The sequence below is a fragment of the Myripristis murdjan genome, chromosome 6, assembly GCF_902150065.1.
Source record: "Myripristis murdjan chromosome 6, fMyrMur1.1, whole genome shotgun sequence".
Lineage (NCBI taxonomy): Eukaryota > Metazoa > Chordata > Actinopteri > Holocentriformes > Holocentridae > Myripristis > Myripristis murdjan.
This window is the reverse complement of record NC_043985.1, coordinates 33,261,494-33,273,545: the sequence shown is the minus strand read 5'-3', so window position 1 is coordinate 33,273,545 and position 12,052 is coordinate 33,261,494. Positions and strand designations below refer to the sequence as shown.

The 12,052-nt window shown below is 47.0% G+C and overlaps 1 protein-coding gene across 1 annotated transcript; it reads left to right on the top strand.

Moving 5' to 3' along the window:
• Window positions 1-1,411: 1,411 nt before the first annotated feature.
• Window positions 1,412-12,052, top strand: LOC115361022 (ankyrin repeat and SOCS box protein 15-like). The gene is made up of 9 exons (XM_030054259.1): window positions 1,412-1,515; window positions 1,606-1,658; window positions 2,134-2,265; window positions 3,892-4,056; window positions 5,507-5,752; window positions 6,752-6,923; window positions 8,769-9,294; window positions 9,537-9,690; window positions 11,877-12,052. The coding sequence occupies exons 1-9, from the start codon at window positions 1,412-1,414 to the stop codon at window positions 12,050-12,052; spliced, it is 1,728 nt and encodes a 575-aa protein (XP_029910119.1).

Sequence of the window (12,052 nt, the reverse complement as noted above, 5' to 3'; positions counted from 1 at the left end):
GGAGCAGAGAGGAGCTCAGAGCAGTGGAGCTCCACATGCCAGTCCTCTGCAGCTCTGACCCACATGGACTCGCTCCCTGCACTCAGCACTCAATTTATGACAATCTGTCATCTCATGTTTCTTAGACAAACCCGGCTGGAAAAAATAGACCCATTTTGCTTTCCACGAAACAATAGACAGTGACCTGCTGCCTGAGTCGGCTGTAAGCCCGGGGCCTTCTGGGATATGAATGTGGGCGAGCTGCCAGCGGGCCAAAGACCTGGCTTAGCTCACACAATGGCCTGTGTAACCCCACTATATTTAAGATAAACAGCCAGGTGTCTGCGGGCTGCGCAGACGCCCTGCGGCTCCCTGGCAGCTGCGGCTGCAGGTCTGCAGGCTGTCACGCCCGCCGGGCAGGCAGGCAGGGTCACATGCACGCCGAGCAGCCGGCTGCCATGAAAGCAGGTCACGCCTAAATATAAAAACACTCTCTCCTGTTAGCTGAGGACGACTTGTCAGCGGGAGCAGCTAACATACCTCACAGGTGAGAATTTTGATGTTGTTGGTGATGCAGGGACGTTTGAGTCAGAACGGCTGCAGATGCTCTCAGGTCAGGATGTCAGCTGGAGGGAACGAGTTACTGGGGAATGCTGATTTTATTTTTTGTTTTATTTATCAGCATGCCGTGCAGGGTTGCTATACAAGTCTGGTAAATCTGTAAAAATATTGCAGGATACAGAAAATGATCAGAATCAGGAAGACTGTATTGATCCCTGAGGGGAAATTGGGTCAGTTGCAGATGTTCAAATTATCAAGAGAAGAATTAAATTATAAGAAATAGAAAAAGAAATAAGAAATATGAAAATATGTGCCTTAAAATATTGTAAAAAGAATTAAAAAAAAAAAAAAAAAAGCATGTGCATTGTGTCTAAATATGTGCATTAATCGCACAAATTATAATATACCACTACCAATATAAACCATATCAACACGGATACTGCACTGCTGAACTGTTGTCAGGTCCTGCAGGTATAAGTGACTGCAGTGAGAGAAGCAGGTAGACAGTGTGAGGTTCTGCAGTCTCTATCTGACTCTCCACGGGAGGCGTTAAAAAGTCTGATGGCCACAGGAAGGAGTGACGTCCTGAGGCGCTCTGTGGTGCATCTCACTGGAATCAATTAATTAGATTATTTTAGGTCTGGAAAAATGTCTGCAACGGTCTGGGAAAAACGGTAGCTTTGTTTTACATAAATGTGGAGCCGTCGTCAGTTGTCTGAGACATCGCAGCTCATACTGACAGAAAAATCTTCCAAATCCAGGCAAGAACGCCTGGGTTAACTCTTTACTTTGACTTTTTGATACGGGGCAAAATGTGTGTGGACTGTGCTGACAGCTGACAGGAGCGCCTCCTCCCCCTCCCTGCAGAGTTATGAACACATATGAAGAGTTTGGTGAGGACGAGCTCAACGACTACATCATCCAGCTGAGCATACAGGACGCCTGTCAGGATGCCTTCATCAAATCTCAGGCCAGGTAAGGAAGCGCTCTGATTTCCCCACCGAACGAAACTTCATGCTTTTACACACATCTAACCAGGCTGTGTTTCCTCTCCCTGCTGTTTAGTTTAGAGGCGGCGACAGATGAAAATCTGAGAGTGCTGGCTGCGATAGAGCAAGGTGAGTCTGACATGACACTGAAATGCCTTTTGCATAACGCATTGTTTTTCTTCTGTGTCCAATCTCTTGGCTTCCTCTGAAAAAGTCACACGGCCAGCAGCTGTTTGAGTGGGAGTGCCAGGCATCACAGCCCTGGCAGACAGGGAGAGAGAGACAGACGGGTAAACAGAGAGAGAGAGAGAGCAGGCAGACACACTGTATAGGAGGGAGAGAGAGAGAGAGAGAGAAAGAGAGAGAGAGAGGGTTGGTGAGGAGACTGTGTGCAGATCTTGCAGGAAGAGGCCAGTCGGTGCTGAAGGAAGCAGCTCAGAGAGAAGGCCTGAGCTCTGTGCTGCGTTGCAAACCTTTTATTTTCCGATCAGATCTGACGGGTGTTTGATCTCAGGTCAGCCTCGTGCTTCGTGCCGTGAACGTTCCTGCTGCCCTTCTTCATCCTCAGCCTGTTCTCTCCTAAAGGCCTCGCTGTGTGTTGCAGGTAAGGTGTCGGTGCTGCGCCAGATGCTGCGACACTCGTTCGCCTTCAGGGAGCTGGACAGCCGCGGGTGGCTCCCCCTGCACCGGGCAGCGTCTCAGCCCATCCTGGAGGTCCTGGAGACGGTGCTGCATCGTAAGTCCAGCCTCCTCTGTGTGTCCGTCTGCTCTCACCTCACTCTGTCCGACAGCTTTAATGGATGCACTGCAGAAATAACAGGATGAGTTTGCTTGTTCTGTGGCTGCAGGACTGTAAATTCAGTGTTTTACATGGTCATTCCTGCACGCGCTTATAGGGCACCAAGTTTTTTGACAGTTTTTTCTCTATGGGCTGAAATGTCTGGCCATGCCCCCACCAGTGATGTCACAGCAGGTATTTCAGCTTGGCAGCATCAGATGCTTTGTGATCAGAAAATTGATTTACACCCCACCCCCACCCCAGCCACCTGGTGCTCTCACTCACCAGCTCACTGCTTCACATCTTTCACAGTGAAGATGAAAACATCCCAAAAGAAAATTATATCATATCGCACCTTAAAGCAGACCTTTTATTAGTGAGACATTTACAGTTACAATGCAAAGAAACCTGCTGTCAGTCATGATTAAGTTAGAAAGTGTACAGAAACTGACTTTCTCATCCATTTACTTAAGTTGAACTCTTTTTATTTCCATACTGAGGTAAAACTCACAAAGAGTCATGTCACTGAAACCTTGCACCATAATGAACCCAAAAAAATGTATTTAGTTCTATAAAATATTGTAATTTTCTTCCACTTTGCCACAGATTTGGCCAAGAAAGGCTTGTTTTTGGATTTCACCGGTATTTAATAAGCATCGATCACTTCTCAAGAAATGAGGTGATGTTTTTATTAAAGTAAACTTGACCTTTACTGTGGTGTGTGTGTGTGTGTGTGTGTGTGTGTGTGTGTGGTTCCCTGGGTGTGATCTGGGTCCACATGCTGGTGAAGTCTCCTCATTAGCTGCTAATCCACAACACTTTGTCTCCTTTCACCTCCACAGCAGAAGAGCTCCCAACATAAAATCACACTTTTAGCACAGAAACCAACACCAACAAAGAGGATTATGGCCACATATGAAACAACGAGTCCCGGCTCGCCGCACCAGGAAGAAACAAATTTCACAAATAATAGCAAATACCCAGAAAAAAAGCACATCGGCACAGTTTCTGTTTTCCCACAGCCTTCCAGGTTTCGTGACTTGGAAGACCCGATGATTTCCCACAGGCACTCGAACACAACATAATTATAACTAAAAACTATTAGACATCTAATGGTGTCTGTCAGATTAGCTTTTGCTTGCAAACAAACAGAGGTGAAAGCAAAGTCCTTCCAACTTAACAAGCGGAAACAACAGCGACAAATAAATAAACAAAGATGACAAGCCACAATAAAATTCATATCAGGCTGACAGCTGGATATTAATAAACCGAGGCAGGTGGGAGCATTAAGTGGGCCGCAGAATAAAAGATGATGGAAAATCATCCTGCAAATGGTTTAAATCAAGGTCAAACCTGACAAGAGGTGATGCTGCCGTCCAACCAATCACAGGCCGGCTCATCTCTGCCAGCATGTCAGCAATCCTCAGCACCTAAAATACCCATGATGCCGCTCCCCATGCCGCCCGCTCCTCGCCCGGTTTTAGAGGTTTAGAGGTTTAGAGCTCAGGCTAGCATAACTGGCCGTCACGTATGTATTCCAGGCATTTTGCGCCGTGACCTTGACGTGTTTTGTGTCTTTTCCAGTGGCAGCACAGGGGCTCAGCCTGGAGGAGAGGACCACGCTGGGGGGCGAGACGCCGCTGACCCTGGCAGCTAAAGCCGGCCTGGTGGAGAATGTGAAGAGCTTGTTAACACACGGAGCCTCGCCTCATAACGCCAACAGCAAGAACGAGTCGCCGCTGCTGCTGGGTAAAACACCGGGAGGCTCGCACACGGACAGCGTTCAGGGTTTTCAAATTCCAGCCAATCAAATTCCACTGCTCTAAGCTCCAGACTGAAGAACACACACACACACACACACACATAACACACATAAGCACACAAAAAGCTACTCAATTACAGTTCTCCAAAGTGTAAAGCTGCCCTTAAAGAGAGTCAACACCAGGAGAAAACCTCTGCTGCACTGCCCTCTAGAGGCTGAAACGTGTCTTTACCTCTGGCCACACCCCGTCGCAGCAGGTGTGTTTTCTGTGATAAAATACCAGCCCTGCGTTCCAATACTCATACTACCATACTATTTAGTTGGGGAAAAAATAATTAGTATGTCCCAATACATACTAAACTACATACTTTGTAAGGGCAGCTGCAGTACATACTAAAAGTAAAAAGTATAAGTATGCGATTTGGAACGCAGGGCTGGGCTTCAACATCACTGAAAGTTTCAACCGCTAGAGGGCAGCGCAGCAGACATTTTCTTTAGAGCTCTCTCTTCCATCTGGCTCAAAGCGGCTCCAAACACGACTCCAGAGTCTTTTCTAGTGTCCGAGCGGCTCAGTTGTCATGTCCCCGTGCAGCGCCCCCTTGTGGAAACAGTGTCTTGTGTCCCTCTGAGCTCCATGGGCGTGTTGCTCTTAAAATGAGCTGCAGTGTTGCTGCGCTGCTGAAAGTGACTGAGCAGCAAACAGCAGCTCTGAGGTCAGTGCTGCAGGTCTCTCTGCTGTCTGAAGCTCATCATCAGACAGTGATGGTGGCCTCCATAGGGGGCGCACACTTTGTGGACGAGCAGATCTGTTTCCTCTGCAGAGAAGTTTCCTTCTCACCTGGAGCATCCTCCATTAGAACAGCAACCCACCAAGGTGTGACACACCTGGCTGTTAAAGGGGATGGGAGACGGCGCTCTGATTGGTTTACTGCATGTTACGCCCAAAACACAGCCAGGACTAATGAAGAGACTCAGGACAAGCCTTTAGAGCCAGGAGCCTGGAGCAGCTCAGCCTTTAGTCCAGTGTTCAGACAGCAGCAGCTCTGCAGAGCAGGAGCTCAGAGCGATAAAATAAAATCTTAAGTATTGACTTCAAATCCCATAAAGTGAGCACATTTCCTGCATGAGGATGAATTAAAGGTGCAATACACATGTTTTGACATTGAAAGAACAATACAAACACAGGATCTATTCAGGCTTGAATCCTCCCTTTACCTGAAACAGTCTCTTGAGGGACGTTGGGTTGTTTTGGGGCGTGTACCTTTTCCCGTAGGTGTGTCATGTGGGTGTGGCCAGCACTGAGTTATGAAGGTGAGGCCGGCCGAGAAGGACAGAAAAAACAAAATCCTAGTTGTTGTTCTGTGTGTCGCTTTAAGTCAAACTGTAGAAGCCAGCTCTGACATGATTTAAAATGCAGGTTTTGTGCTCGTGTTGCAGCGGTGAGGGCCAACTCGTACGAGATGACGTGCACGCTGATCGCCCACGGCGCCTGGGTGGAGCAGGTCTGCCGCAAGAAATGGACGGCCATGCACGAGGCGGCCAAGGTGGGCAACGTGAACATCCTGATGCTGCTGCTGAGGAACGGCGGCCGGGTCAACCAGAAGGACCTGATGGGGGTGACGCCGCTTGCCGTGGCAGCAGAGCAGGGACATTTCCACATCATCGAGATCCTGCTGAACTGCGGTGAGCAGCAAACTCACGCTCACACTGCAAAAACTCAAAATCTTACCAAGATTATTTGTCTTATTTCAAGTCAAAATGTCTTATTACTAGTCAAAATATCTCATTACACTTAAAATAAGACATGATCACCTCAGAAGTAACTTGTTTTTAGACAATTGTCTCTTGTTTCAAGTGAACATTTGCTTGTTTCATTGGCAAAATTTGTTTCTTTTTTCTAGCTAATTTTCACTTATTTCAAGTGAATTTTCACTTTTTCCACTGGCAAATTTTGCCAATGAAACAAGCAAATTTTCACTTGTTTCAAGTGAATTCAAGTGAAAATTGGGTTTCACTTGAAACAAGTGAAAATTGTCTAAAAACAATTTACGCCTGAGGTGATCATGTCTTATTTTAAGTGTAATGAGATATTTTGACTAGAAATAAGACATTTTTGACTTGAAATAAGACAAATAATCTTGGTAAGATTTCGCATTTTTGCAGTGCAGTCACGTTCTCCACTGCCAAAGCACAGCATGTTGCCCCCATGCTGTGGGGATGGAAAGTTACAGGAATAAAAGTAAACTATATCTATAAAGGGAAGCTGTTTTAAAACTGTGTCAAATGCAGCAAATCCAAAAACAGTGCACAGAACAAGAGCAGATAGAAAAGCAAACCAGACGAGAAGAATCAGTCTCATGTCGACTGTCTACAATCACTCGTAAAAAAACATCCACTTTACTTTTTTATTTGCATGATTCCATACAATAATATTGGATGGAGGACACAAAGGTCAGTTAAAAAAAAAAAAAAAAGACAAAATATACGAAGAAGACCAAAGAAGCTCAAGACCGGCGCTCATCATGAGGCTCCCTACCATAATCAGAATAAACATAATTAAAACAACAGAAAAGCCACAAAAAGAACAAAATCAGTCCGTGGCAGGCAAACAGCTGCCCCCCTCCCTGGTCCTCCAGGTGAGCGTCATGTCCTCACCTGGCTGCTCCTGTTGTCTCCGACCAGGCAGCAGAGTCAACTCCCAGGCCTTCAACGGCGAGAGCGTCCTGCTGGACGCCGCCGGCTCAGGGAGCGTGGCGAGCGTCCAGCTGCTGCTGGACAACGGAGCCGACCCCAACCTGCCCAGCATCACGGGACACCTGCCCATCCACAAGGCAGCGTACGCCGGCCACTACGAGTGAGTCCACACACACACACACACACACACACACGACTGGCCTTAACCAGAGTTTATTTTGTCCAAAATGCATATTGAACCTGAACACCAACAAGACAGTTTCTCTCTTGTTGTTCTGTTTTGACCCAGAACTCCTGTCACTTTTTTAAAGACCTCTAGAGTTCACTGAAATGGTGACAACAGGGTCTGATGTGTTTATTTCACTGTTGTCGAGAATGTCATGAAGCCTTGTTCCAGTTAAAAACTAGATGGTATTTATTACATATTTTAACTTCAAAACAGGTCAGTTTGACCCAAACGCCGTAGAGGGGTTAAAGAAATGAGAACGCTAAAATTAACACATCTGCTCAGAAATCAGTGCCAGATCCAAACCGTCAGATAAGAAACCAGGACAGAGGAGCTGGAAGCCTCTTCCCTTCATGTAGATTCAAAATACTTTTTTGGCTTCCCAGGAAAAGCAGTTGCTGAAATCTGTCTTTGTGTTCTTTGTGTTCTTTGTGTTCAGCCATAAACAGAATCAACATATTGCATATAATTTGCATATCATTGCATACGAAGCAGCTTCCAGTTCTTCTTGGTTTTTCGGTGCTGAAGTTTCCTCCAGTCTTTCGGCGCAGTGCTCTGGAGTTTAAAAACATGACACTGGCTGGACTTCTGGAGGCGCTCTAACAAAACAATAACATAAAAAAAAAAAATTAAAAGCTCTTTGTCTTGCACCAAAAGTCTGATTGAAACAAAAGGAGCAGCAAACATGCAGCTGTTATTACAAATGCTCCTGACCGGCCTAATGGAGGAGCTGCAGCTAAAGGTCAGGATTGTATTTCAGACATTATATTTTGTCAGAAATCTGAGCGATAATGAGGTTTTTGCCCCGTGTTCTGGCCTGATGTGAGCGCTATAATTACCTTTCAGCTTTCTGAAGAACTCTGAAAGGCCAAAGTGCCACACGCCTGCTGGGATTATTATGAAACTGCTGCTTTTTTTTATTCTTCTGCAAGTACAGTGCTCTGAAGAAACTGTTGCATCAGCACACACACACACACACACACACACACACACACACACACACACACACACACTGTTAACTCTCTGCACTAATGGTTTTCTGTACTGGGGTTGTGGCCGACTAGAGGACTGACTGATGATTGAGGCTGACACCTGCTTATTTTCTTTATGTATATGAATGTGTAGCACATTGGAAAGAACATTTGAAGACTAACATGACAATGGAATCTGATTAAAATTATTCATTAGAATCAGTTCAGGTTAAAGGAACACTTCACCCAAAAACTATACAGACTGAAGGCCACTGAAGGCTTGGCATCCTACTTTTCACCACTAGAGGTCAGGCTTCACAGAGACTTGGACTAGGATGGTGGCTTGGAGCTGACAAGGCGACCAGCCGGTTGTCCAGTTGACAGTTCCACTTCCATTATCTTATTGTAACAGAGACGGAGACCTTTCCTCTGTCACACCAGACATGGCGTGGTCATGGCATGTTCATGGCGTGCTGGTGGCGTGGTCATGGCATGTTCATGGCGTGCTGGTGGCGTGCTCATGGCGTGCTGGTGGCGTGCTCAGCTGTGTCTCCACGGCCTCTTCCAGTCTCTGCTGGCTCCTTGGTAGGGCTGTCCCGGCCAGTTTCCAGCTGCTGAAGGGGAAGAACTTGAGCTATTTAGCTTGTTAGCTTGCTGATTGGTTTTCAATAAATTTTGAGTTAAATGTTGATGTAATTTGAAGGTAATTTTGAATAAATTTCAAATACCTACCTACCTTGAAATTCGTGGTCTGATAAAACAAAGTGTTACCACAACCTTTAGGGTCTTACTGTTTTCTTGTCCACAGCACCGTGAAGCTGCTGATCCCTCTGACCTCGAGGAGGGCCATCAAAGAGGCGGGTCAGAGCCCCGTGCACTCTGCAGCCGAGGGCGGCCACAGCGACTGCCTGCAGCTCCTGCTGGCCAGCAGCTTCGACGTCAACTACCGCATGAGCACCCGCAACGCCGAGAACTACCGCGACATGAGGAGGAGTGCCTTGTACTTCGCCGTGTCCAACGGAGACGCCTCCTGCACCAAAATCCTGCTGGACGCCGGCGCCAAAACAGACCTGGACCCGCTACACTGCCTCCTGGTGGCGGTCCGATCCGGCAGGTACGAGATTGTGAAGCTGCTGCTGGCCGCTAAGGCGGACGTGAACTGTTACTTCACGGTGGTGAGCGACACGGTGTTTCCCACGGCGCTGCAGTACTGCCTGAAGGACGAGGTGATGATGCGGCTGCTGCTCAACAGCGGCTACGAGGCCGAGAGATGCTTCCACTGTAACCATGACAACCCGTTTGATGATGCAGACGATCAAGAGGGGAAAATACCAGTGAGCATCAGCCTTTTCTGATTAACCAACTGAGTAACTTATTTAAAATCCCTCCAGTCGTATAGTCATTAAACCCCTAAAATAATCTCCGTTCATCAATATTATGCAGTTTTGTCCATGAGAAAACATCCCTTTGGGCCTTAAATTTAACCTTACAGCACAGAACTGTTTAATTTTGTTGCATCAGCAAAATGGGAAATAAAACCTGATTGGTATCGACTGACCGCGCCCTCTGTCTGCAGTTCTGTGAGTTCATGAGTCTGTGCTGCCTCATGCACCTGTCGGGAGGCGTGGTCCAGATCCTGCTGGATTACGTCAACCACGTCCAGGTGTGCTCCAAGCTGCGGCTCATCCTGCAGAGGCAGAGCGAGTGGCCCGACATCTGCCACCTCCTCAGTGAGTTCCTGTGAAACTCTCCTGACAGACCACGTTCCTCTTACTGATCAATGTCCATGTCACAAAATCAGCATTTTTTTAAATTAACACTTTAGATTAAGTAAGTAAGCACTGTAATTAATGATCAGTGATACTAAAGAGTTCCTTGCTTATTAACATGAATATTAGTTGCATATTCGTTCTTTATTAGACATTACAGAACACTTATTAGAACTTTATTCTGTTTCTACATGCAAATGAAAAAAAAATGTGAAAAAGTCCTTGTGGCTATTGATTTTGATTTTTGATTCAAATGAAAAAAAAAAAAAAAAAGGTTGATTTCCAGAGGACCTGACCCTGTGTCATGGCTTCACCGTAAATCAATAACTTTGTTTACAGCAGCATAGCTATTTAGGATTAACTCAGCAGACATCTAATTAGCTTTAATGTTAGCCCGAGAGACTATGAAGTAGCTTACAGTCATTTTTAAATAACTGTATCAGCACGGCATTTTTTTTATTCATTCCATGCATCGACTTTAACTTCCTTGCTAGGGTGATGGCAGTGGTTGGTTGAACTTTCTGCGAAGGGCTGATAGGACAGGTTGCAGGTTACAGGTTACAGGTTGCAGGTTGCAGGTTGCAGGTTACAGGTTGCAGGTTGCAGGTTGCAGGTTGGAGGTTGCAGGTTGCAGGTTACAGGTTGGAGGTTGCAGGTTGCAGGTTGCAGGTTACAGGTTGGAGGTTACAGGTTGCAGGTTGGAGGTTGGAGGTTACAGGTTGCAGGTTACAGGTTGGATGTTGCAGGTTGCAGGTTGCAAGTTACAGGTTGCAGGTTGCAGGTTACAGGTTGGAGGTTGCAGGTTGCAGGTTGGAGGTTACAGGTTGCAGGTTGCAGGTTGGAGGTTGCAGGTTACAGGTTGCAGGTTGCAGGTTACAGGTTGCAGGTTGCAGGTTGGAGGTTACAGGTTGGAGGTTGCAGGTTGCAGGTTGGAGGTTACAGGTTGCAGGTTACAGGTTGCAGGTTGGAGGTTGCAGGTTGGAGGTTACAGGTTGCAGGTTGGAGGTTACAGGTTGCAGGTTGGAGGTTACAGGTTGGAGGTTGCAGGTTGCAGGTTGGAGGTTACAGGTTGCAGGTTGGAGGTTGCAGGTTGCAGGTTACAGGTTGCAGGTTACAGGTTGCAGGTTGCAGGTTACAGGTTGGAGGTTACAGGTTGGAGGTTGCAGGTTACAGGTTACAGGTTGCAGGTTGGAGGTTGCAGGTTGCAGGTTACAGGTTGCAGGTTACAGGTTGCAGGTTACAGGTTGCAGGTTGCAGGTTACAGGTTGGAGGTTGCAGGTTACAGGTTACAGGTTGCAGGTTGGAGGTTGCAGGTTGCAGGTTACAGGTTGCAGGTTGCAGGTTGGAGGTTACAGGTTGCAGGTTGCAGGTTACAGGTTGCAGGTTGCAGGTTGCAGGTTACAGGTTGCAGGTTACAGGTTGGAGGTTGGAGGTTGAGGTTGCAGGCTGGAGGTTGCAGGTTACAGGTTACAGGTTGCAGGTTGCAGGTTACAGGTTGGAGGTTGGAGGTTGGAGGTTGCAGGTTGCAGGTTACAGGTTGCAGGTTGGAGGTTGGAGGTTACAGGTTGCAGGTTACAGGTTGGAGGTTGGAGGTTGCAGGTTGGAGGTTACAGGTTGCAGGTTGCAGGTGGTGTGATGGTGTTCAGAGATGGCTCCTCTGTCTGAACACAGATTGCTTCCCTCACTCGTCTGTCCTTCCTGTCCAACATATGAACCTGATGGTCCTGGAGGGAGTGTCCCTTTTCTTTCAGGTGCAGGTAAACTGCTGAGTCATGGCCCGAGGAGCAGGTCCTCCTGTGCTGAGTCATGTGTTTGTTTAATGGTTTCTGTGCAGGTTCTGAGTCATGAGGTTGTGGTTCTCCACAGGCAGCACCGAATGCTTTCATCCTCTAACGCCTGAACCACAGAGTCACTGCTTTCAGCAATAATCATGAACTAATTATTATACGCAGCAGTTGCAACTTTATAATAGACAAACCAGTTATTACTCGTTAACCAAGTGTTGAAAACGAGCTGCTCCATTTATCTGTGAAATGTTTGTAGATGACAAATGATTTCTTAAAGGTTTGATGATGTGTGCAACGATAAACTGTTAATAAATGTGTGTGTGTGCGTGTGTGTGTGTGTATGTGTGTGTGTGTGTGCAGGCAGCCCTCGCTCGCTCACACACCTGTGCAGGCTGCAGATCAGACGGCGGCTGACGCTGAAGAGGCTCAACAACCCCGACATCATGAACTCGCGGCTCTTCCCTCCCAGACTGAGGAGCTTCATCCTGTTCGAGGAGCTCAACCTGTACGAGCGCCGCGACCCGCTCGCCCTGTAG